General features: G+C 36.7%; 2 protein-coding genes across 2 annotated transcripts in view; one reads left to right on the top strand and one right to left on the bottom strand.

The window, feature by feature from the left end:
• The window catches only part of CD200 (CD200 molecule), a 256,287-nt gene that overhangs the window by 126,824 nt on the left and 104,658 nt on the right, over window positions 1-24,805 (bottom strand). The gene's annotated exons all lie outside the window — the stretch shown is intronic.
• Window positions 1-24,805, top strand: part of SLC9C1 (solute carrier family 9 member C1) — a 181,683-nt gene that overhangs the window by 63,793 nt on the left and 93,085 nt on the right. The window contains 4 exon segments of the mRNA XM_055260281.2: window positions 1,908-2,074; window positions 10,597-10,722; window positions 20,910-21,007; window positions 24,559-24,678. Of these exon segments, the coding sequence (XP_055116256.2) occupies window positions 1,908-2,074; window positions 10,597-10,722; window positions 20,910-21,007; window positions 24,559-24,678 (511 nt within the window).

Genomic DNA, 24,805 nt, shown 5'->3' with positions numbered 1-24,805 from the left:
GAGGTCCAGTTTCATTGTTCTGCATACAGCTAGCCAGTTATCACAGCACCATTTATTGAATAGCGAATCCATCCCCCATTGTCTGTTTTTGTCAGCTTTGTCAAACATCAGATGGCTGTAGGTGTGCAGCTTTTCTTCTGGGTTCTCTATTCTGTCCCATTGAGCTATGTATCTGTTTTTGTACCAATACCATGTTGTTTTGGTTACTGTAGAACAGTAGTATAGTTTGAAGTCAAGTAGTGTGATGCTTCTGGCTTTGTTCTGTTTGCTTAGGATCGCATTGGCTATTTGGGCTCTCTCTTGGTTCTACATAAATTTTAGAACTGTTTTTCTCTAATCCTGTGAAAAATGACATTAGTAGTTCAATAGAAATTGTGTTGAATCTGCATATTGCTTTGGATAATGTGGCCATTTTAATGATATTGATTCTTTCAATCCATGAGCATGGAATGTTTTTCTATTTATTTGTGTAATCTCTGATTACTTTCACAGTGTTTTATAGTTCTCCTTGTAGAGATCTTTCACCTCCTTTGTTAGCTGTATTCCTAGATATTTCTCTTTTTTTGTGGCTATTTTCTTCTTTTTTATTTTTAAAATGTTTGTTGGTACATAGTAGGTGTATATGTTTGTGGGGTACCCGAGATGTTTTGGTACAGGCATGCAAAGTGAAATAAGCACATCATAGAGAATAGGATATCCATCCCTTCAGGCATTTATCCTTTGAATTACAAACAATTCAATTGCTCTTTAAATTATTCTTAAAATGTAAAATTTTAAAAATGTTTAAAATTTAAAATATGACTCTTTAAATTATTCTTAAAATGTAAAGGTATTATTGACTATAGTCACCTTATTGTGTTGTCAAACAATAAGTCTTATTTATTCTTTCTATATTTTTGTGCCCATTAACCATCCCCACCTGCCCCTATCCCCCCACCACCTTTCCCAGCCTTTGTTAACCATCATTCTACCCTCTATGTCCATGAGTTAAATTGTTTTTATTTTTAGATCCCACAAATAAGTGAGAATATGTGATGTTTGTCTTTCTGTGTGTGGCTTATTTCACTTAATGATCTTCAGAAAACACAACAGGTGCTAAATTTCTTAGGAAGCTAGAAACTGGACGTGTTCTAGAACAGAAAGATAGTTCAAGAGATTGGAATCTTAAAAGATAATGCAGATAACTTATCATATGTGCTTAACTGGCTCATGCAGTTATGGAAGCTAAGTCCCAAAGTATGCATTCCAAAGGCCTGAGAAACAAAAGAGCCAATGGTACAAGTTCCAGCTAAAGTCTGAAGGTAGGAGAAGACAGAAGTCCCTACTCAAAGACCACCAGGCAGAGACAACAAATTCTCTCTTGTTCAGACTCTTGTTTTATTGAGGCCTCCAACAGATTGGATGAGGCCCACCAACATTGGGAAAGGCAATGTACTAGTCTACCAATTTAAATGTCACCCTCATCCAAAAAAACACTCACAGATACACCCAGAATGTTTAACTGAATATATGGGCACCCTGTGGCCCAGTCAAGTTGACACATGAAACTAACCATTATACCTCTGTTTCTTTGTTTCCTCATATATCAAACTGGGAAAAAGGACTCACCTCAAAAGTTGGCCAGATAACCAAAAACTTAATGCATGCAAAGTGCTGAAATGCACTTTTGCAGAATATAGTAAGCACTCAATAAACATTAGCTATTACTATTACATGCCTCACCTTTTGTGAGAAGAAATATGAAAGCAGAAAATGTTTAACTCTTTAGTATTTCCATTATTAAACAATTTATGTTGAAATTTTATTTAAAGATTAGTGACAATAAGTTAATAACAAAAGTAAGCTTTCTAACCCATATCAGAATGGTGGTGTTTCTACTATTTATCAAATGTGTGTTTGTATCAAAGGTCTTCGTGATGCCACATCAACAAAATATAAATCGGTTTGTTGCACATTTCAGCACTTTCAAGAGCTAACCAAGTCTGCAGCCTCTGCCCTTAAATTTGACAAAGATCTTGCTAATGCTGATTGGAACATGATTGAGAAAGCAATTATACTTGAAAACCCATACATGGTAAGCAAGTAATATCTTTTTTATTGCTTTAATGCAGATTCGATTATACTGAAGTATAAATCAGATCATAAATATTAATTCACAAGTTTTAATATTTGTAATTGATAGAGAAGTCATGTTGATAACTCTATTTAACAAAGTAGTAAGGGGGAGTGTTAAAGAACTTCATGATCACTGTGGGGCAAAGTAGAAGTCATAACCCCTTTGAATATATATGTTTAAAATATGTTTTGGGGGCACAGTTCCAAGATGGCCGAATAGGAACAGCTCCAGTCTACAGCTCCCAGCGTGAGTGATGCAGAAGACAGGAGATTTCTGCATTTCCAACTGAGGTACCAGGTTCATCTCACTGGGGCTTGTCGGACAGTGGGTGCAGGACAGTAGTTGCAGTGTGCCGAGTGTGAGCTGAACCAGGGCGAGGCATCGCCTCACCCAGGAAGTGCAAGGGGTCAGGGAATTCCCTTTTGTAGCCAAGCAAAGCTGTGACAGATGGCACCTGGAAAATAGGGTCACTCCCACCCTAATACTGTGCTTTTCCAATGGTCTTAGCAAACAGCACACCAGGAGATTATATCCCACACCTGGCTCAGAGGGTCCCACAGCCATGGAGCTAGCTCATTGCTAGCATAGCAGTCTGAGATCAAACTGCAAGGAGGCAGTGAGGCTGGTGAGGGGTGCCCACAATTGCTGAGGCTTGAGTAGGTAAACAAAGACACCAGGAAGCTCGAACTGGGTGGAGCCCACTGCAGCTCAAGGATGCCTGCCTGCCTCTGCAGACTCCACCTCTGGGGGCAGGGCATAGCTGAATAAAAGGCAGCAGAAACCTCTGCAGGCTTAAATGTCCCTGTCTGACAGCTTTGAAGAGAGTAATGTTTCTCCCAGCATGGAGTTTGAGATCTGAGAACAGACAGACTGCCTCCTCAAGTGGGTCCCTGACCCCCGAGTAGCCTAACTGGGAGGCACCCCCCAGTAGGGGCAGATTGACACCTCACACGGCGAGGTACTCCTCTGAGAGGAAACCTCCAGAGGAACAATCAGACAGCAACATTGCCTGTTCAGCAATATTCACTGTTCTGCAGCCTCTGCTGCTGATACCCAGGCAAACAGAGTCTGGAGTGGACCTCCAGTAAACTCCAACAGACCTGTAGCTGAGGGTCCTGGCTGTTAGAAGGAAAACTAACAAACACAAAGGACATCCACACCAAAACCCCATCTGTACATCACCATCATCAAAGACCAAAGGTAGATAAAACCGCAAAGATGGGGAAAAACAGAACAGAAAAACTGAAAATTCTGAAAATCAGAGCACCTCTCCTCCTCCAAAGGAATGCAGCTTCTCACCAGCAATGGAAAAAAGCTGAATGTAAAATGACTTTGACGAGTTGAGAGAAGAAGGCTTAAGATGATCAAACATCTCCAAGCTAAAGAAGGAAGTTCGAACCCATCGCAGAGAAGTTAACCTTGAAAAAAGATTAGACGAATGGCTAACTAGAATAATCAATGCAGAGAAGTCCTTAAAGGACCTGATGGAGCTGAAAACCATGGCACGAGAACTACGTCACGAATGCACAAGCTTCAGTAGCCGATTCAATCAACTGGAAGAAAGGGTATCAGTGATGGAAGATCAAAGGAATGAAATGAAGCGAGAAGAGAAGTTTAGAGAAAAAGGAATAAAAAGAAATGAACAAAGCCTCCAAGAAATATGGGACTATGTGAAAAGACCCAATCTACATCTGATTGGTGTACCTGAATGTGACGGGGAGAATGGAACCAAGTTGGAAAACACTCTGCAGGATATTATCCAGGAGAACTTCCCCAATCTAGCAAGGCAGGCCAACATTCAAATTCAGGAAATACAGAGAACACCACAAAGATACTCCTTGACAAGACCAACTCCAAGACACATAATTGTCAGATTCACCAAAGTTGAAATGAAAGAAAAAATGTTAAGGGCAGACAGAGAGAAAAGTTGGGTTACCCACAAAGGGAAGACCATCAAACTAACAGCTGATCTCTCAGCAGAAATTCTACAAGCCAGAAGACAGTGGGGGCCAATATTCAACATTCCCAGAGAAAAGAATTTTCAACCCAGAATTTCATATCTAGCCAAACTAAGCTTCATAAGTGAAGGAGAAATCAAATCCTTTACAGAGAAGCAAATGCTGAGAGATTTTGTCACCACCAGGCCTGCCCTAAAAGAGCTCCTGAAAGAAGCACTAAACATGGAAAGGAACAACCGGTACCAGCCACTGCAAAAACATGCCAAATTGTAAAGACTGTCAATGCTAGGAAGAAACTGCATCAACTAATGAGCAAAATAACCAGCTAACATCATAATGACAGGATCAAATTCACACATAACAATATTAACCTTAAATGTAAATGGGCTAAATGCTCCAATTAAAAGACACAGACTGGCAAATTGGATAAAGAGTCAAGACCCATCAGTGTGCTGTATTCAGGAAACCCATCTCATGTGCACATAGGCTCAAAATAAAGGGATGGAGGAAGATCTGCCAAGCAAATGGAAAACAAAAAAGGCAGGGGTTACCATCCTTGTCTCTGATAAAACAGACTTTAAACCAACAGAGATCAAAAGAGAGAAAGAAGGCCATTACATAATGGTAAAGGGATCAATTAAACAAGAAGAGCTAACTATCCTAAACATATATGCACCCAATACAGGAGCACCCAGATTCATAAAGCAAGTCCTTAGAGACCTACAAAGAGACTTAGACTCCCACACAATAATAATGGGAGACTTTGTCACCCAACTGTCGACATAAGACAGATCAACGAGACAGAAAGTTAACAAGGATATCCAGGAATTGAGATCAGCTCTGCACCAAGCGGACCTAATAGACATCTATAGAACTCTCCACCCCAAATCAACAGAGCATACATTCTTCTCAGCACCACACCACACTTATTCCAAAACTGACCACATAGTTGGAAGTAAAGCACTCCTCAGCAAATGTAAAAGAACAGAAATTACAACAAACTGTCTCTCAGACCACAGTGCAATCAAACTAGAACTCAGGATTAAGAAACTCACTCAAAACCGCTCAACTACATGGAAATGGAACAACGTGCTCCTGAATGACTACTGGGTACATAACGAAATGAAGGCAGAAATAAAGATGTTCTTTGAAACCAATGAGAACAAAGACACAACATACCAGAATCTCTGGGACACATTTATAGCAGTGTGTAGAGGGAAATTTATAGCACTAAATGCCCACAAGAGAAAGCAGGAAAGATCCAAAATTGACACCCTAACATCACAATGAAAAGAACTAGAGAAGCAAAAGCAAACACATTCAAAAGCTAGCAGAAGGCAAGAAATAACTAAAATCAGAGCAGAACTGAAGGAGATAGAGACACGAAAAACCCTTCAAAAAATCAATGAATCCAGGCGCTGTTTTTTTGGAAAGATCCACCAAATTGATAGACCACCAGCAAGACTAATAAAGAAAAGAGAGAAAAATCAAATAGATGCAATAGAAAATGATAAAGGGGATGTCACCACCGATCCCACAGAAATACAAACTACCATCAGAGAATACTATAAACACCTCTACACAAATAAACTAGAAAATCTAGAAGATATGCATAAATTCCTTGACACATGCACCCTCCCAAGACTAAACCAGGAAGAAGTTAAATCTCTTAATAGACCAATAACAGGCTCTGAAATTGAAGCAATAATTAATAGCTTACCAACCAAAAAAAGTCCAGGACCAGATGGATTCACAGCCGAATTCTACCAGAGGTACAAGGAGGAGCTGGTACCATTCCTTCTGAAACTATTCCAATCAATAGAAAAAGAGGGAATCCTCCCTAACTCATTTTATGAGGCCAGCATCATCCTGATACCAAAGCCTGGCAGAGACACAACACAAAAAGAGAATTTTAGACCAATATTCCTAATGAACATCGATGCAAAAATCCTCAATAAAATACTGGCAAACCGAATCCAGCAGCACATCAAAAAGCTTTTCCACCATGATCAAGTGGGCTTCATCCCTGGGATGCAAGGCTGGTTCAGCATATGCAAATCAATAAATGTAATCCAGCATATAAACAGAACCAGAGACAAAAACCACATGATTATCTCAATAGATGCAGAAAAGGCCTTTGACAAAATTCAACAGCCCTTCATGCTGAAAGCTCTTAATAAATTAGGTATTGATGGGATGTATCGCAAAATAATAAGAGCTATTTATGACAAACCCACAGCGAATATCATACTGAATGGGAAAAAACTGAAAGCTTTCCCTTTGATAACTGGCACAAGACAGGGATGCCCTCTCTCACAACTCCTATTCAACATAGTGTTGGAGGTTCTGGCCAGGGCAATCAGGCAGGAGAAGGAAATAAAGGGTATTTAATTAGGAAAAGAGGAAGTCAAATTGTCCCTGTTTGCAGATGACATGATTGTATATTTAGAAAACCCCATTGTCTCAGCCCAAAATCTCCTTAAGCTGATAAGCAACTTCAGCAAAGTCTCAGGATACAAAATCAGTGTGCAAAAATCACAAGCATCCTTATACACCAATAACAGACAGAGAGCCAAATCATGAGTGAACTCCTATTCACAATTGCTTCAAAGAGAATAAAATATCTAGGAATCCAACTTACAAGGGATGGGAAGGACCTCTTCAAGGAGAACTACAAACCACTGATCAACAAAATAAAAGAGGATACAAACAAATGGAAGAACATTCCATGCTCATGGATAGGAAGAATCAATATCGTGAAAATGGCCATACTGCCCAAGGTAACTTATAGATTCAATGCCATCCCTATCAAGCTACCAATGACTTTATTCACAGAATTGGAAAAAACTACTTTGAAGTTCATATGGAACCAAAAAAGAGCCCACATTGCTAAGTCAATCCTAAGCCAAAAGAACAAAGCTGGAGGCATCACGCTACCTGACTTCAAACTATACTACAAGGCGCCAGGCGCGGTGGCTCACGCCTGTAATCCCAGCACTTTGAGAGGCCGAGGTGCGTGGATCATGAGGTCAGGAGATCGAGACCATCCTGGCTAACACGGTGAAACCCTGTCTCTACTAAAAAATACAAAAAATTAGCTGGGCGAGGTGGCGGGCGCCTGTAGTCCCAGCTATGCGGGAGGCTGAGGCAGGAGAATGGTGTGAACCCCGGGGGATGGAGCCTGCAGTGAGCCGAGATCGCGCCACTGCACTCCAGCCTGGGTGAAAGAGCGAGACTCCTTCTCAAAAAAAAAGAGAAAAACAAAAAAAAAAACTGTACTACAAGGCTACAGTAACCAAATAACCAAAGCAGCATGGTACTGGTACCAAAACAGAGATCTAGACCAATGGAACAGAACAGAGCCCTCAGAAATAATACCACACATCTACAAATATCTGATCTTTGACAAACTTGACAAAAACAAGAAATGGAGAAAGGATTCCCTATTTAACAAATGGTGCTGGGAAAACTGGCTAGCCATATGTAGAAAGCTGAAACTGGATACCTTCCTTATGCCTTACACAAAAATTAATTCAAGATGGATTAAAGACTTAAAAGTTAGACCTAAAACCATAAAAACCCTAGAAGGAAACCTAGGCAATACCATTCAGGACATAGGCATGGGCAAGGACTTCATGTCTAAAACACCAAAAGCAATGGCAACAAAAGCCAAAATTGACAAATGGGATCTAATTAAACTAAAGAGCTTCTGCACAGCAAAAGAAACTACCATCAGAGTGAACAGGCAACCTACAGAATGGGAGAAAATTTTTGCAATCTACGCATCTGACAAAGGGCTGATATCCAGAATCTACAAGGAACTCAAACAAATTTACAAGTAAAAACAACCCCATCAAAAAGTGGGCAAATGATATGAACAGACACTTCTCAAAAGAAGACATTTATGCAGCCAACAGATACATGAAAAAATGCTCATCATCACTGGTCATCAGAGAAATGCAAATCAAAACCACAATGAGATACCATTTCATACCACTTAGATAGTTTACTGAGAATGATGTTTTCCAGTTTCATCCATGTCCCTACAAAGGACACGAACTCATCATTTTTTATGGCTGCATAGTATTCCATGGTGTATATGTGTATTGTGGCACTATTCACAATAGCAAAGACTTGGAACCAACCCAAATGTCCAACAATGATAGACTGGATTAAGAAAGTGTGGCACATATACACCATGGAATACTATGCAGCCATAAAAAAGGATGAGTTCATGTCCTGTGTAGGGACATAGATGAAGCTGGAAACCATCATTCTTAGCAAACTGTCCCAAGGACAAAAAACCAAACACTGCATGCTCTCACTCATCGGTGGGAATTGAACAATGAGAACAGGTGGACACAGGAAGGGGAACATCACACTCCGGGGACTGTTGTGGGGTGGGGGGAGGGGAGGGATAGCATTAGGAGATATACCTAATGCTGAGTGACGAGTTAATGGGTGCAGCACACCAACATGGCACATGTATACATATGTAACAAACTTGCATGTTGTGCACATGTACCCTAGAACTTGAAGTATAATTAAAAAAAAGAATCAATAAATACCCAAAATTTGAAAATAAAATAAAATATATGTTTTATGTGTATGTTTAAAATATATATGTTTAAATTCAAAAGAGGAAGCCGTGTATTGGAGCTCTCTTTAAAAGACATCATAGGTCAGCACAGTGGCTCATGCCTATAATCTTAGCACTTTGGGAAGCCAAGGCAGGTGAATTGCTTCAGCCAAGCAGTTTGAGACCAGCCTGGCAACATGCCAAAACCATGTCTCTATAAAATATACAAAAATTAGCTGGGTAGTGGTGTGCATCTGTAGTCCCCGCTACTCAGGAGACTGAGGTGGGAGGATCACTCAAGCCTGGGAGGTTGAGGCTGTGGTGAACCGTGATTGTGCCACTGCACTCCAGCCTGGGCAGCAGAGAGAAACCCTTTCTTAAAAAAAAAATATGTGTGTGTGTGTGTGTATGAAAATGAACCTTAGAAAATGGCTAGTTTCTGACCAAATTGGGACGGGTCAGGGGCCTTTGTTTATTTATTTAGGCTATTGTGTATCTAAGCATTTGTTAGACCTTAATTTATGGTTAAAAATATTTTCAATATGAAATAGAATTCAAAGCCAAAGTTTAGCTGTGGGAGATGTCACCTTCTGTTTCTGAGATATGCTTTAAGATATCTGCAGTCAGACTCATTCTTTCAAGAACACTCAGCACACTAATCAGTCATGGTTTCCCTAAAGGGAAATAGTAAAAGTTGTCCTGGGGTCTTCACACCTGCTGCACTTTTCCGTGTCCTACATCGTGTCCAGTTTTCAATGGTTTTTACAATGTTTTTGTTTTTGTTTTTGCAAAACACAGTATGAGGGGCCAACTTCTGGGAGTGCTTAGGTGAGATAATTAGTCTCTATGAAGTAGAATTCCGAAAAAATCCATTTCATATCCACTGAACCAGTGCTTAAAGCTCCAGATAGGAATTTAGAACTGACCCTTGTGCCTGCAGGAATACTGCCAGGATTTCTGGATGGAACAAGTACCACGTCATATCCAAGGATTTCTCTAGTAGCTCCCAATACCTGATTGTGAACTTTTGCTGACTTGTCTGCATCAGAATTATCCAGAAAGTTTATTCAAAATATTGATTGAGTTTTCACCTACTCTCTGAAGAGTTTTATGCAGGTGGTCTGAGCAGGGCTCCAGGAATATTTTAAATCCACTACCCAGCTAATTCTAATGCAGAAGCCAGTGTTGGGGCCACCACTCTGGTACTTGATCTGTTTTAGAAGGCAGAGGATCAAATGACTACATTCTCGTTTTTATGATGCAAACATGAGGGATATTATAGTATTAAAGATAGAACACTGACCTTGGAATCAGAAAATCTGGCTTTATAGCCTAGCTTTCTCACTTAATAGCTTTGTAATTTTGAGCATATCAATTTTCTCTAAGCTTCAGTTTCTCATCTGTAAATTATTCATACTCCGATTTCCTTTATGTGTGTTCACTTTCTATTTTACATTAAGTGTTCATTTTAAAGCAGTGGTTGTCAAGCTTTAGCTGCAGTAAAATTTTCAAATGAAGTTTTAGAAACACAGATTGCTGCCCACTCCTCCAATTATGATTCAGTAGGTCTAAGGTGGGATCTGAGAATGCACGTTTCTAACACTTCCCAGGTGATTCTGATGCTGCTGGGAGACCACACTTTGAAAACTGCTAGTGTAAAGCATGATCATATATGTGATAGCTTTTTAAACTGTTAATAATGCCATGTAAAAGTAAAGATATGATATAACTCCTCCCTGCAAAACTGACAATTATTTTACCTTCTATAACTGAGCAAACGATTAGGACATTTGAGCAAATGATGAGGATCTGAACATTTTTCTTATCTACCAGATTTGCTACCATTTTTCAAAGCAAACTGGTACAAAAATTGCTTGTGGATTATGCTAAACAATATGTTAATATTCATGTATTTTTTGTTCTTTTGTTTATGTTTTATTTAGTTGAACGAAGAAGAAACAACAGAACATCAGAAGGTGAAATGTCCACACTGTAACAAGGAAATAGATGAGATCTTTAACATTGAAGCAATGGAGCTGGCCAACAGGCGTCTGTTGTCGGCACAAATAGTACTGTACTATTCTTTTTTGAAATTACGTTTGGCCAAAAATTATGTTGAAAAATTCCTCCTTTATAAAGACATCTTGATCATGCTCACCTAATAGATTGTTTACAAAGGCAAAGGGAAGTTTGACATTGTCTTAGGAATCTGCTTGATTGGAAAGAAAGAAAAAGAGAGAGAGAGAGACAGACAGAAAGAAGGAAAAGAAAGAGAGAGACAAAAGAAAGAAAGAGAAAGAAGGAAAGAAAGAAATTCACTCACATTAGCTTAAGTAAAGAGTGGTTTATTTATGAAGAATTTGGAATTTCACAGATCCCAGTGGCAGAAATTGCAACTGGGGTTAAACTTCAGACGTGTTAGGCAATCAGTTCTGTGACATTGCCCATCTCTGGATCCAAGCCAGTTTTTCATATAATGATACAGCCAAATCCTCTAATAGCTGGCTGAAGAGAGTTTTATGTCTTCATTCAAATATTGGCTAAAAATTAGAGAAATGCTGTAGCACAGCAGCATACAAACTGTTGGAAATTGCTAATAGTCTAGTTTTCATTTTCTATCCAGGTTGAAATAATCAAGATCTATTTGCCATGAATTGTCCTCTTAAGGTGTTCATATTGGCCCTTCCTCACTGCCTATGGAGCTGTTGAACACTTCTCAGCTATTCCAGCCACATAGGATTCCAATCACTCTACCTGCTCAGTCTAACTAGGGAAGTGGGAGATCTGTAGGGTATGACTGTTCTCTGTTCAACAGTAGTCTTGGCAGACAAGCTGAGTTTCAAAGGCAACTATTTTAAGGACATAAATAACTTCTTTAAGCAATTGAGGCCGTGCCATGAGGATGAAGCTAATGCCCATATGGTGCTTTATTCCACCAGCAGATTTTCCACTTGTCCTACCAAATTAGGTATTGCTATCCCCAGAGTAATGACTTCCTTCCATATGACTAAGTTAACACAGAGGTAGCAAATATTCCTGCTAGCTCTTCCATGTTTCCTAAATCTGATGCTCCAAGGCCATGTTTCTGTAATGTAAATGGACAAGCTAGTCATCCTGGGTTCCCCTGGGAACTGCCTATGAACAGCTTCTGAGGCAAAAACAAAGGCAGGCTTTCTAAATATACCGAGTCAGCAGGAATGAGAGGAAAAAATTGTCAGTCAATGTAAAACAATGGAACAAGATAGAGAAACATCTAGACCAGGATTTCAGAGTAGAAGAGGATCTGGAAACAATGAAGTAGGGCTAGTCCTGAGATAACCATGGGTGAATCTGAACAGCCAACCATGGCTTCTTTAAGCCACAACAATTGCTTCCTTAGAAAGTACAAAGGAGTATTTTACAAACATTTGTCTGTAACTGTCAAAAATGAGGTAGACTAACCAAAAGTATATATAATCTGCTATATAATTTAGGAAATATAAATTGCATTTCTATCTTTTTCTGCAGAAATTCCCCAAATCAAAAATTTTTCAATGAGATAGAAAATAAAAACAGAATATGAAACACTAAATTGTGGAAATATCAACTAACAGCACATTTTGATCCTTCTCATTGCTCACTCAACTTTTCTGGATAGTTTTGTTTCTCTATCTAAGTAATGTACTTGCTCACCAATTTTTGTAATATCCCTTCTAGCTGGACTCATGATCAAAGAATCTGCCACTGCCAGCACCACCACCTTATTCCCCACCCCTATTGCCACTAATTCTTTATACACACTCATACACGCACACAATTTTCTCAGCCTTAAAAAAATCTATACACCCTTTTGCTTGATAATCTCTTTTTGTACATTGTGTTATTAAATTTTACCTTTTCAAACTAATATTTTATTCCAATATGAAATGTAAATTTAGGGTCAAGAGGGTAATTTTTATTGCTGTTGTTTTAATTGACATATAATTATACATATTTATGAGGCACAATGTAATATTCTAATACATGTATACGTGTGTCATGATCAAATAAGGGTAATAAGCATATAGATCACTTCAAAGCTTTATTGTTTCTTTAGGTTGAGAATGTTCAAAATCTTGTCTTCTAACTATATGAAAAAATACAATAGATTACTGTTTACTATAATCACCCTGCAGTGCTGTAGAACACTAGAATTTATTCCTTCTATCTAACTGCAAACTTTATATCTGTTAACCAACCTATACCTGCTAGCTCCCCTGTCCCCCTACCCTTCCCAGCCTCTTGGAGCCACTATTTTACTCTATGAGGTCAACTTTTATAGCTTCCATATATGAGTGAGAACAAGCAGTATTTCTTTTTCTGTGCCTGACTTCTTTCACTTAGCATAATGTCCTCTAGTCTTATCCATGTTGCCACAAATGAAAGCATTTTATTCATTTTTATGGCTCAATAGTATTCTGTTGTGTAAATATACGACATTTTCTGTATCCATTCATCTATTGATGAACACTTAGATTGATTGCTTATCTTGGCTATTGTGAATTGTGCTGCAATAAACATTCCCCATATATAAACACTGTATTCTAGCCAGGGAAAGATAATATCTCATTATGGTTTTGATTTTCATTTCCCTATTCACTAGCGATGTTAAATTTTTTTATGTGCTTGTTGACTATTTGTGTCTTCGAGAAATGTCTATTCAGATCCTTTGCTCATTTTCAAATCATACTATTTGTTTGTTTGTTTTTGCTGTTGGGTAGTTTGAGTTCTTTGTCTATTCTGGATATTAATGCCTTAGTAGAAGAATAGTTTGCAAATATTTCTTTTTGTTCTGCAGGTTGTCTCATTATTCTATTGATTGCTTCCTTTGCTGTGCAGTAGTATTTTAGTTTGATATAATCTCATGTGTCTATTTTTCCTTTTGTTTCCTGTGCTTTTGAGATTGTAGCCATGAAATCCTTGCCCAGTCCAATGACTTGAAGTGTTTCTCCTCCGTTTTCTTCTAGTGGTTTCATAGTGGCAAGTCTTTAATCGACTTTGAGTTTATTTTCATATAAAGGAGAGACAATGGTTTAGTTTCATTCATCTGCATATGACTATTAATCCCAACACTATTTATTGAAGAGACTGTTCTTTCCCCAGTGTACGTTCCTCATGACTTTGTTGAAAATCAATTGGCTATAAATAGGTAATATATTTCTGGGTTTTCTATTCTGTTCTATTGGTTTGTGTGCCTGTTTTTATGCAAGTACCATACTGTATTGGTTGCTATAGCTTGTTGGTTGTAGTGTATTTTGAACTAAGGTATTATAATGTCTCCAGCTTTGTTCCTTGTGCTCAAAATTGCTTTGGCTACTTGAGGTCTTTTGAGGTTCCATACAAATTTTAGGAATGTTTTCTCTATCACTGATATTTTGCTAGGGATTGCATTGAATCCGTAGGATTCTTAGGGAGTATGGTCATTTTAACAAGATTTGTTCTTCCAATATATGAACATGGGATGTCTTTCCATTTTTTGTGTTCTCTTCAATTCCTTCATGAGTCTTTTATAGTTTTCATTGTAGAGGTCTTTCACTTTCATGGTTAAATGTATTATGTATTTTTGGTAGCTGTTGTAAATGGGATTTATGCTTTGATTTCTTTTCACATAGTTAGATGTTAGTCTGTAGAAATGCTACTAATTTTGTTTGTTTGTTAATATCGTATCCTGCAACTTCACTAAATTGGTTTATCAGTTCTAGGAGTTGTTTTGTGGAGTCTTTAGCTTTCCTAAATATAAGATTTTAACTTATCCTCATTCTGTATGATTTTGGCTGTGGATTTGTCATATATGGTTGTATTGTATTTAGGTACAATCCTTGTATATCTAATTTGTTGGGAGTTTTTATCATGAAACAATGCTGAATTTTATCAAATTTTTTTGTGTCTATTCAGATGATCAAATGGCTTTGATCTTTCTGTTAATGTGATGTCTCATGTGTGTTGATTTGTGTATGTTTAAATATCCTTGCATTCCTGGGATAAATCCCACTTGATCATAGTGTATAATCTCTTTGATGTGCTGTTAGATTTTGTTTGCTAGTATTTTGTTGAGGATTTTTGCATCTGTGTTCATGAGGGATATTAGCCTATAGTTTTCTTTTTTGTTGTGTTGTTTGCTTTTGGTATTAGGGTAATGCTAGCCTCATAAAATGAGTTTGGAAGAATTCCTTCCCTTTCAAAAATATTTTTTTCTTGGGAGACTTTATATTACTGCTGCAATCTTGTAAGTCTTCATTGGTCTATTCGGACTTCCTATGTCTTCCTGGCTCAATCTCAGTAGGTTTATGTGTCCAGGAATTTATCCATTCCCTCTAGGTTTTCCAATTTGTTGGAGTGTAGTTTTTCATAATAGTCTGTAATGATCCTTTGAATTTGTGGGGTCTCAGTTGTTGTGTCTCGTTTTTCACTTCTGATTTATTTGTATTACTTCTGATTTATTTGTATCTTCTCTCCTTATTTTCTTAGTCTAATGGTTTGTTAATTTTTTCTTATTTAAAAAACAACATTTTGTTTTTCTGATCTTTTATATTATTTTTGGTGTCAATTTCACTTATTTTAGTTCTGATTTTTATTACTTCTTTCTTTGACCTAATTTTGGGTTTGGTTTGTTCTTACTTTTTTAGTTCCTTGAGGTGCATAATTAAGTTGTTTTTTGAACTTTTGTGTGCAGGGGGTTGGGGGGAAGATGGAGTCTTACTCTATCGCCCAGGCTGGATTGCAGTGGTGCAATCTCGGCTCACTGCAACCTCTACCTCCTAGATTCAAGCAATTCTCCTATATCAGCCTCCTGAGTATCTGTGATTAAAGGTGCTTGCTACCACACCTGGCTAATTCTTGTAATTTTAGTAGATATGGGGTTTCACCATGTTGGCCAGGCTGGTCTCAAACTCCTGACCTCAAGTGATCTGCACACCTCAGCCTCCAAAAGTGCTGGGATTACAGGCATGAGCCACCACACCTGGCTCTCTGTCTATTTTTTTGATGTAAAAGTTTATTACTATAAATTTCCCTCTTAGTGCAGCTTTTGCTATATCCCATAGGTTTTGGTATGTTGTGTTTCTATTTTTGTTTCAAAATAAAGAATTACCTTCTTAATTTTTTTTCTTGATCTATCAGTGGTTGAGGAACATGATTAATTTCCACATGGTTGTACAGTTTCCAATGTTCTTGTTACGGATTTCCAGTTTTACTCCATTGTGGTCAGAAAAGATACTTGATATGATTTTAATTTTTTAAAAATTTGGGGGGCTTGTTTTGTGGCCTACCATATGCTCTCTCCTGGAGAATGATCTGTGTGCTGATGAGAAGAATATGTATTCTGCTGTTCTTGAATGAAATGTTCTGTCTATAGTGCAGTTTAAATCCAATGTTTCTTTGTTGATTTTCTGTCTAGATAGTCCTTCCAATGCTATGACTAGGGCTTTAAAGACCCAACTATTATCGTATTGGAGTCTTTCTCTCCCTTCAGATCTAATAATTTTTGCCTTATATGTCTCAGTGCTCTGGTTTTTGGTATTTATATGTCCTCTTGCTGATTTGATCCCTTTATCATTATATAGTAAACTTCTTTGTCTCTCTTACAGTGTTTTACTTAAAGTCTATTTTATCAGTTATAAGTATAGCTATATAACTACTCCTGATCATTTTTGGGTTCTGTTTGCCAGAAATATCTTTTTTCATCCCTTCACTTTCAGTCTGTGGGTGTCTTTATAGGTGAAGTGAGTTTTTAATAGGCATAGGTGGTGTGTAGTTGGGTCTTATTTTTTTAATCAATTCAGCCAGTCTATATCTTTTAAATGGAAATTTTAATTAGTTTACATTCAGGGTTATTATTGAAAGGTGTCGTTTTATCATTTTTTTTTTTTTGGTTGGTGTGTATTTATTTTTGTTTGTTTATCTTTGAAGTTTGGTGTTTTTCTGTAATAATAAGGTTTGATTCCTTTAAGATTTGTGTATCTGCTCTACCATTGGGTTTTATATGTTTTTACAATCTTAGTTATTGTCCTTTTGCTTCCAGATATTTGACTTTTAAACATTTCTTGTGAGTCCTGTCTAGTAATGGTGAATTCTCTCAGGTTTTACTTGTCAGGGAAACACTTGATTTCTGAAGGATAGCTTTTCTGGATATAGTATTGTTGGTTGAAAGTTTTTTTGTCTTTCATATTGTCAACCATATCATTTGTCAACCATATTATCTTATTCTCTTCTGGCCTATAAAGTTTCTGCTGAGAAATATGCTGATATTCTAATGGAGATTCCTTTATATATGACTTGACACTTTTTCTATTTTTAAAATTCTCTCTTTGTCTTTGACTTTTGACAGTTTGACTATAATGTGCCTCAGAGAAGAATTTTTTAGGTTGAAACTTTTGGGGGATATTTGACCTTCCTGGATCTAGATGTCTATATCTTTTCAAAAACTTGGAAGTTTTCTGTTATTACTTTATTAAATATGTTTTTATAACTTTTCCCATCTTTTCTCCTTCTTAAATTCCCATAATGATAACATTTGTTTGTGTAATGGTGTCCCATAGGTCCCATGAGCTCTCTTGGGTTCTTTGGCTCTTTCTTTTTCTTTCTTTCTTTCTTTCTTTCTTTCTTTCTTTCTTTCTTTCTTTCTTTCTTTCTTTCTTTCTTTCTTTCTTTATTTCTCTCTTTCTTCTTTCTTTCTCCCTTTTTTCTTTTCTTTCTTATCTATGTATCTTTCTTTCTCCTTTTCTCTTTTTTCTTTCTCTTTTGTCTGACATGGTTACTTGAAAATATCTGGCTTCAAGTTTAGAGATTCTTTTTTTCTGTTTGATCTAGTTTGTTATCAGAGTTCAATTGTATTTTTTCATTCATTAAATTAGTCAGCTCCAATATTTCTGTTCAGTTATTTTTTTATAATATCTATCTTTTTGTTGAGTTTCTCATTCACATAATGAATTGCTTTTCGATTTTATTGTGTCTGCTGAGTTTCCTTAATATCATTATTGTAAATTCCTTTTCAGGGAGTTTCTACAATTCCATTTCTTTGGGACCAGTTGCTGGTGAACTATTGTGTTCCTTTAACAGTGAGATATTTTCTTGCTTTTTCATGTTTTTTTGTATCCTTGCATTGATATCTTCAGATCTCGTGAAACAGTCACCTCTTTCAATTTTGTATAGTGGCTTTCATGGGGAAAGACTCACCTGCAGAGGGTGTCAGTTGGGTAGGGTACATTAGCTTTTTACTGGGTGGATACAATAGCATAGCCTCAATACAGTTTCTTCAGCTACAGTCAATGTCATTGATGCCTGTGAGTGCCTCATTTGCTTAGGCTGCAGAAGTTTGTGTGGCTGGTCTACCTATGTGGGGTCTGCTCCCTTGTGAATGAGGGAGCTGGCTATGCTACCATGCGTAGAGAACCAGGATCATCTGTGATCTGGGGGAAGTGCAGGCTGGTCAGCCAGCATCTCTTCTCAGGTGCTACTCCTTTGAGGACAGGGTTCCAGGCTGGTCTTCACTCTGGGGAAGCAAGGGGCTGGTTAGCCAGCAGCTCAGCTCATATGCTGCTTCACTTGAAATTTTGCTTTTTAGTATAGTTAATTTTTCTTGTAGGCAAATCCAGTAAACCTAGGTAATAATTTTTAGGCTAAAGTGTGATTTATTCATCTGTATGTCTTCAGTGAATACCACAATGTGTAGTACATAGTAGGTGCTCAATTAATATTCACTCAACTAATTAATCTGAACCTTTTTGGAGTATTGGAGATTTATTATAGGATCTAATAGCTGTTCTATTTTGATATCTCAATTCTTCTCTTCTTTCACTCCTCTCTTGCTGTTTAAATTCCTTTCTTTTTCTTTTCCTTTGCTGGCCTGCTTTCCTTTCTTTGTTTCTTTTGTATTGAGATATATATCATTCTTTGTTTATTTCTGTTTGATAAGCTAACTTCAAAAAGTATCTAATTTTACCTTACAAATGATATAAATGTCAATAATACTCTATAACTTTCTAAATAAAATGTTAACTATAGATGTACTTTTAGAGTAGACACATGTTTTCATTTCCCTTTTCTCAATCTACCTCTACGTTCATTTTTTAAAAAAGAAAAAATTGCTTACTAGGCCTTGTACCCATGGCTGGAATATGAATTTAGTTCAATGTTCTGAAATCTCTTTGTGTTCCTCTTCTATTTTTTGAGACAAAGTTTCTTTATGTTGCACAGACTGGTCTCAAATTCTTGAGCTCAAAGAATCCTCCTGCCTTAGTCTCCCAGAGTAGCTGGGGCTACAGGGGGACACCACCATGCCCTATTCCCCTGTTTTCACTTTTATACTTTAAGTTTTGTTTTAATGATTATGCTTATTAGTCTTATAAACAGAAGCCTTTTATAGATATGTTTTATTACATATTTCATTCTTTAATATATTGATATTATGTTATAATATTCACTGATTATTTCCAACAATATTCCCAGCTGAGAATATCTTTGAAATGTATTTTTCAATGGTTTGGCTAGTGTCTCTAGCCTAATTTTGTAGAAAAAAGAATTGATTAGTAAATGTTTAAAGATGTTTCAGACCTAAAAATAGTTTTATCCAAGTAATGATACATTTATATGAAGACAAAGGAATGATTTTTATGCAATTAATAAATTAATATTTATTAAATACAGCTTCCTTTATTGTTTGGATATCTGTAGAATTATTTCTATTTCCTTGTAAATTAAAAATGTTATGAGGCCATGTCTTTTAGTCACTTCCCAATTTTAATTTATTTCAGGAAAATATGGTGTACAAGAACCCACAAAATAAATGAAGGAAACTTCATTTTGAGTCTTGTTTTTGTTATTAATATGATATGTGACTAAGGACTTAATCTATTTAGTTTTCATTCTCTCAATCTATAAAAGAGAAAACTTATGGTGACTGAATAACCTCTTTTTTGCTTGTGATATTCTATGTTTTCTGCAGTGTACACTCCATGTACCTTTTTGATTTATTGCCTCAAATGTTTGGGTTCTACTATTGTATTTCAATCATTGATTTTGTGCTATTGTGTCTTAATCAAGAAATCCCGCTTTTCAAAGTAGATTGGATTTCTCTGCTCTGTTCTCTAGATCCTCATTTCACTTAATATCTTCCAAGTTCTTCTTAATTTTACATATATTTTCATGCTCATCTTGATTTGTCGATTTGGTTTCTGCATTCCCATTGGGAAAGATAATTTAACAGTTAACATCTTCTAGTATCTAATTGCTTTGGTATTTGTGTTGCTAAGCTTTCGTGAGATCCATATAATCTTCAGCTTCCTTATTTTTTCAAACTACAATTTTTATCTTGAGGATACTAAGAATATTTTGATTTAATATTGTTTTAAACATATTTTAATGATATTTAAGGAGAAGAGTGTACTCTATTGAATTCCTGTAATTATGGGAAAAATTTTTTCATCCCACATCCTCAAATGTCATTGTTATTTCTTTCTAGTGTTTCCCCAAAACAAAGCAGTGTTTAATATTCAAAACTGATCATGCAGAGAGAATGCCTGCTGCAGAACCCAGAAATCTTTGGTCATATAATATATTTCAGTTAAGGAAGTTGGTCTACACAGTGATTCTGAATAGTGTTCAGCACCTGGATGCCAGGAACAGTGTCAGATACTGGTTTCCATATAATCAGACATAGTCCCTGACGCTCATATATATGTATTGAATGAAGAAGTGACTGCATTCTGCCAAATAGCAGCAATCTGTTATTATAATACTCCTTATAAATTATAAAATTTTCTATAAATAATTATATAAGTTACAAAGATATAATAATTTTAATCCTTATCACAGATGAGGCAGCAGAGCCCTGTTGTGGAAATATTTGAGAAAATTCAATTAAATAAAGATGTATAGTAGAATTTTTTTTTTACTGTAGGGATTCTCAGAGCCTTTAATATTCATTATTAACTTTTGAGATGTGGATATAGCTTGTAGCAGTTCCCAAACTCATTGGCCAATAAGTTCCATTTATTTTTTGAAAATCTAATTCCATGTCTAGAAGAGCTCTAGTTTCCTTCAGAACCAATATGGCTCCACCCAAAGCCAAGACCTACCTTATCCAGTAATCTTATAATCTGAACTCCATAGAAAGATTCTTTTTACAAATATACTAGACTGAGTGTTTTTACTTCTTTATCCCACATTTTTCCCATCAAGATTGTAATAAGTTGTCATTGTTATTCATGCTATATAATGACTTGAATTAATATTTTTTTAGGCAAGCTACCAGAGACAATACAGGGATGAGATTCTGTCCCAGAGTGCTGTCCAGGTGTTGGTTGGTGCAGCAGGAAGTTTTGGTGAGAAGAAGGGAAAGTAAGTATATTCTCAAGAGATGGCTTCTATTCTAAGCCACAGCATTTAGGAAATTACTCAAGTGAGTTTTCTTGTTTTTGTCTGGTAACTTGGCTCCCTCTACTATTAATATCAATACTGTAGTATGACAGCAGAGCTGTCTGCTCTATACCCCACCCTCAGGCCAAACTACCTATTTTCAGTTTCCCAAATTTGCTGCATTCATTCATACCTCCGTGGTTTTGAACAAGCTTTTCCTTCTGACTGAAACTTTCTTTTGTTCTTTGTCCTCCCCCTGCCAAAAGTTAAGCTGTGGTAAAGAACTCTTCCTTTTAGACAATTTGAATGCCAGACTAAGTAAGAGTGAAGCCTTCCTTAATCCTTCCAGGCATATCTTCCCCAATACACAGGTAGTACTTCAACATCTTCTCTTAATACTTAGCATGCATTTGTAATCTTGTAGTGATTTCTTTAGATATAGGTCTCCAAAATAAGCAGTGACTTCCTCAAAGTTGGTGTTTTGAGGAGTACCCTCAGATCATCCCCTGTGGAGGAATGCTGGATCTATGATTGGGCAAACAGGGGGGTTAAACTGCAATGCAACTGCAACAGTGTCCACCCAGACATACTTTCTAGTTCTAGACAACAGTCCCGAAGACACCAAAATTCCCTGCTTAAATTGTCCTAAGCTTATTTCCAGAGTCTATTTGGGCCTCTAGTCCTGGTCCATCGTCTCATGAGCAAACCAGACCTTTGGTGTGCATACCCCTAAACCTGAAGGATGTGCCAACCTTGTGTTAAGTCACACATACAACCTTGTGGTACACTGAAGGATAAAGTTAGATGTTAGAAAAGAAGCAGCCAGAAATCAGGGCATATTTGCATTTCATTTCAAGTACAGACTTTCAAAGTAACTAAGAGTTTTCATTTTAAGCCTAGTCATACAAATCATTATGACATTATATGTGTCATGATAGGAAGATGAAATATATCTTATTTAAAATTTTGTTTCCTTGATTTATAATGCTTGAATATTTTCATCTATGCTACCAGGGTTTCTGTTTGTCCTTTTGATCCAGGCACTTCCAATGCTTTAGTTGACCTAGTAAAGTTGAGGGAGTTGAAAGAGAGGGCTTGGCAAATGTGATCAATTCAAAACAATACCATGCATATTTTAAAGAAGAAAGGTGCATATTGTACAGTGGAAGTTTTTAATAAATGACACGATAAAAAGCATCATTAATATATTTTCCAGGAGATGTTAAAAATAAAACAACAGGCTGGGCATAGTGGCTCATGCTTGTAATCCCAGCATTTTAGGAGGCCGAGGTGGGTGGATCACTTGAGGTCAGGAGCTCGAGACCAGCCTGACCAATATGGTGAAACCCTGTCTCTACTACAAATACAAAAAAACTAGCCAGGCATGGTGGCATGCACCTGTAGTCCCAGCTACTCAGGAGGCTGAGACAGGAGAATTGCTTGAACCCCGAAGACAGAGGTTGCAGTGAGCTGAGATCGCGCCACTGCACTCCAGCCTGGGGGACAGAGCAAGGCTCTGTCTCAAAAATAAAAATAAAAATAAAACAACATAGAGCAATTCAGCCCACTGCCTTGATTTTTTTCTCTTTAAATGTTCCCTAAAGGCAGAAGCAACATATGTCTATGAAGGCAAACTTTGGAATATATTACATTTTTAATGCATACATGTAAGAGATACACATTGAATACCAATATGTGCAAAGCTATATATTACCAATATATGCCAGTCACTGTAGGGAATATTAATATTAGCAAAATGATATTCCAGCCCCTAGAGAACTTTCTATTGATTATGCTTATATTCAGTTCTTGCTTCTTTGCTGAGCTGCCTTGGAGTTGATTTTACCATTTGCTAATTATTCCTATGAGTGCCTCGTGTCAGGGTAACCTGTGGCAAGAAAAACAAGTCTAAGAAAAGAAAGAGTGGAGGGTTTAAACAGGAGCACCAGGACCTATGCTAAGTGCTTGTATAATTGCCTAAAAAATAATACTTTGAGCACATAGTTTCTTTTTATTGAGTGTCAAACCAGGTACAGTTTTAAACACTTTACATGTATTAACCTATTTTACCTCAGAAGAATCTTATGAGATAGATGCTGTTATTATATTCACGATGCAGGTTAGGAAAGTAAAGCAAGGAGAAATTAAATAATTTATGCAAGGTCATTTGACTCATAAATTACAGAGTTGGTATTCAAAGCCAAGCTGCCTCACTATCCAGTTAAATAGATCATACTGTTTCCCTAAATCAGGTCTAAACAGTGAACACATTGATGTAAAATAGGAATTCAAGAGCCTGAATTACTTAGTAATTTGTGCTGTAAAGTGTCACACATAGATATCACAATAAGACTATATTAAATGCTTATTTTTGTGAGTCCAGGGAGCCCTCTCATTTATTATCTCTGTGGCAACACTTACCACATTTTACTGTAATTGGTATTTACATGTTTCATACCACTAGTCTGTTGGAGCCTTGAGGGCAGACCAGTATTTCTTCATGGTCTATCTTTAGCATTTAACAACCATAGCAGATGTTGAATAAATATTTTTTCAATTATAAATGAATCAAGTAGAAAAGAGTATACAGATTCAACATTTTCCATTTATTTACTGCATATTATATTGAATTACAGATAATCGAATGACTTCATTCTTTTCAATTACGTTAGTATCCCTGTAGTAAAAAATATATATATACAAGTTTTAAAGTAAGAACATTATAATTCATAGAAAGGGCAAGGTTTACCTTTGAACTTAGGTTTCCAATGCCCTTCCATTAAGCCACATTATAAGGTAGGGCCTCAGATCCAAGGGCAGAGCCTTACTCTCCTTCTGATCATGACGATGAAAGTATCTGGTCAGCAGCAGGTAAATTCCTCGAAAAGCCAAGGAGATTGGCTAAACAAGATGTGATCATATACACGGATCTGAGCTGTCTCAATTAAAAAAAAAAAGCCAGCAGAATGCTACAGAAAACTTGAGACAAGTGCTACCAAAATGACATTGAGCTCTTATGACCAGTGACTTTTTTAAGTTACCATTTTAACTCATTTTTAGTCATTCTAAACCTTACTATCTGCTTTGAAGGTGAAGACAAAGCGAGGGGAAGATGTGTGATATGAGTTGGATGCTTTATACATGCTTTCCCATTTAATTATCCCAACCTAACATTGGTATTTTTATCCTTACTTTTTAGATTAGCCAGCAAGTTAATGAGGTAATTTGTCCATTGCCATACCAGACAATGGGGAATCTAATATGAAAACCCAGATGTCTGAATCCCAAATATTTGAAACATAGTATGTTTTCTGTCCCTGAACCTTGAAATCTCTATTATTTTCAACCATGTATCTCCAATTTTTAATACTCTCTGTTTAACAAGTGAGCCTGACAATCTAACTTCATGAACCATGCTCATGAAAATGTCTTAATCCAGCCATCATGACACAAAATAGTCTTCCTGTTTTGTGCAACATTAAACTTATCTCAAAATGTTTAAAGCATGTTTAAAGATTTCTCTCTTTTTCTAGATATATGAGTCTTGAGACAATAAAGAATTATTCTGAAAGCCAAAAAACAGTTACCTTTACTAGAAAACTACTACTTAATTTGGTGTATAATACCAGAAAGGAAAAAGGGGGCCCATCAAAGTAAGTGCTTTTGAACGTTATAAGAAAGGCTATTATATTCACTTGAAATTCCCTGTTTTTTCTTTTAAAATGATATCCTGAATTTTTTTTTTATTATACTATAAGTGCTAGGGTACATGTGCACAAC

This window comes from Symphalangus syndactylus, chromosome 21 (assembly GCF_028878055.3).
Source record: "Symphalangus syndactylus isolate Jambi chromosome 21, NHGRI_mSymSyn1-v2.1_pri, whole genome shotgun sequence".
Classification (NCBI taxonomy): Eukaryota; Metazoa; Chordata; class Mammalia; order Primates; family Hylobatidae; genus Symphalangus; species Symphalangus syndactylus.
This window is presented reverse-complemented; position numbering and strand designations above follow the sequence as displayed.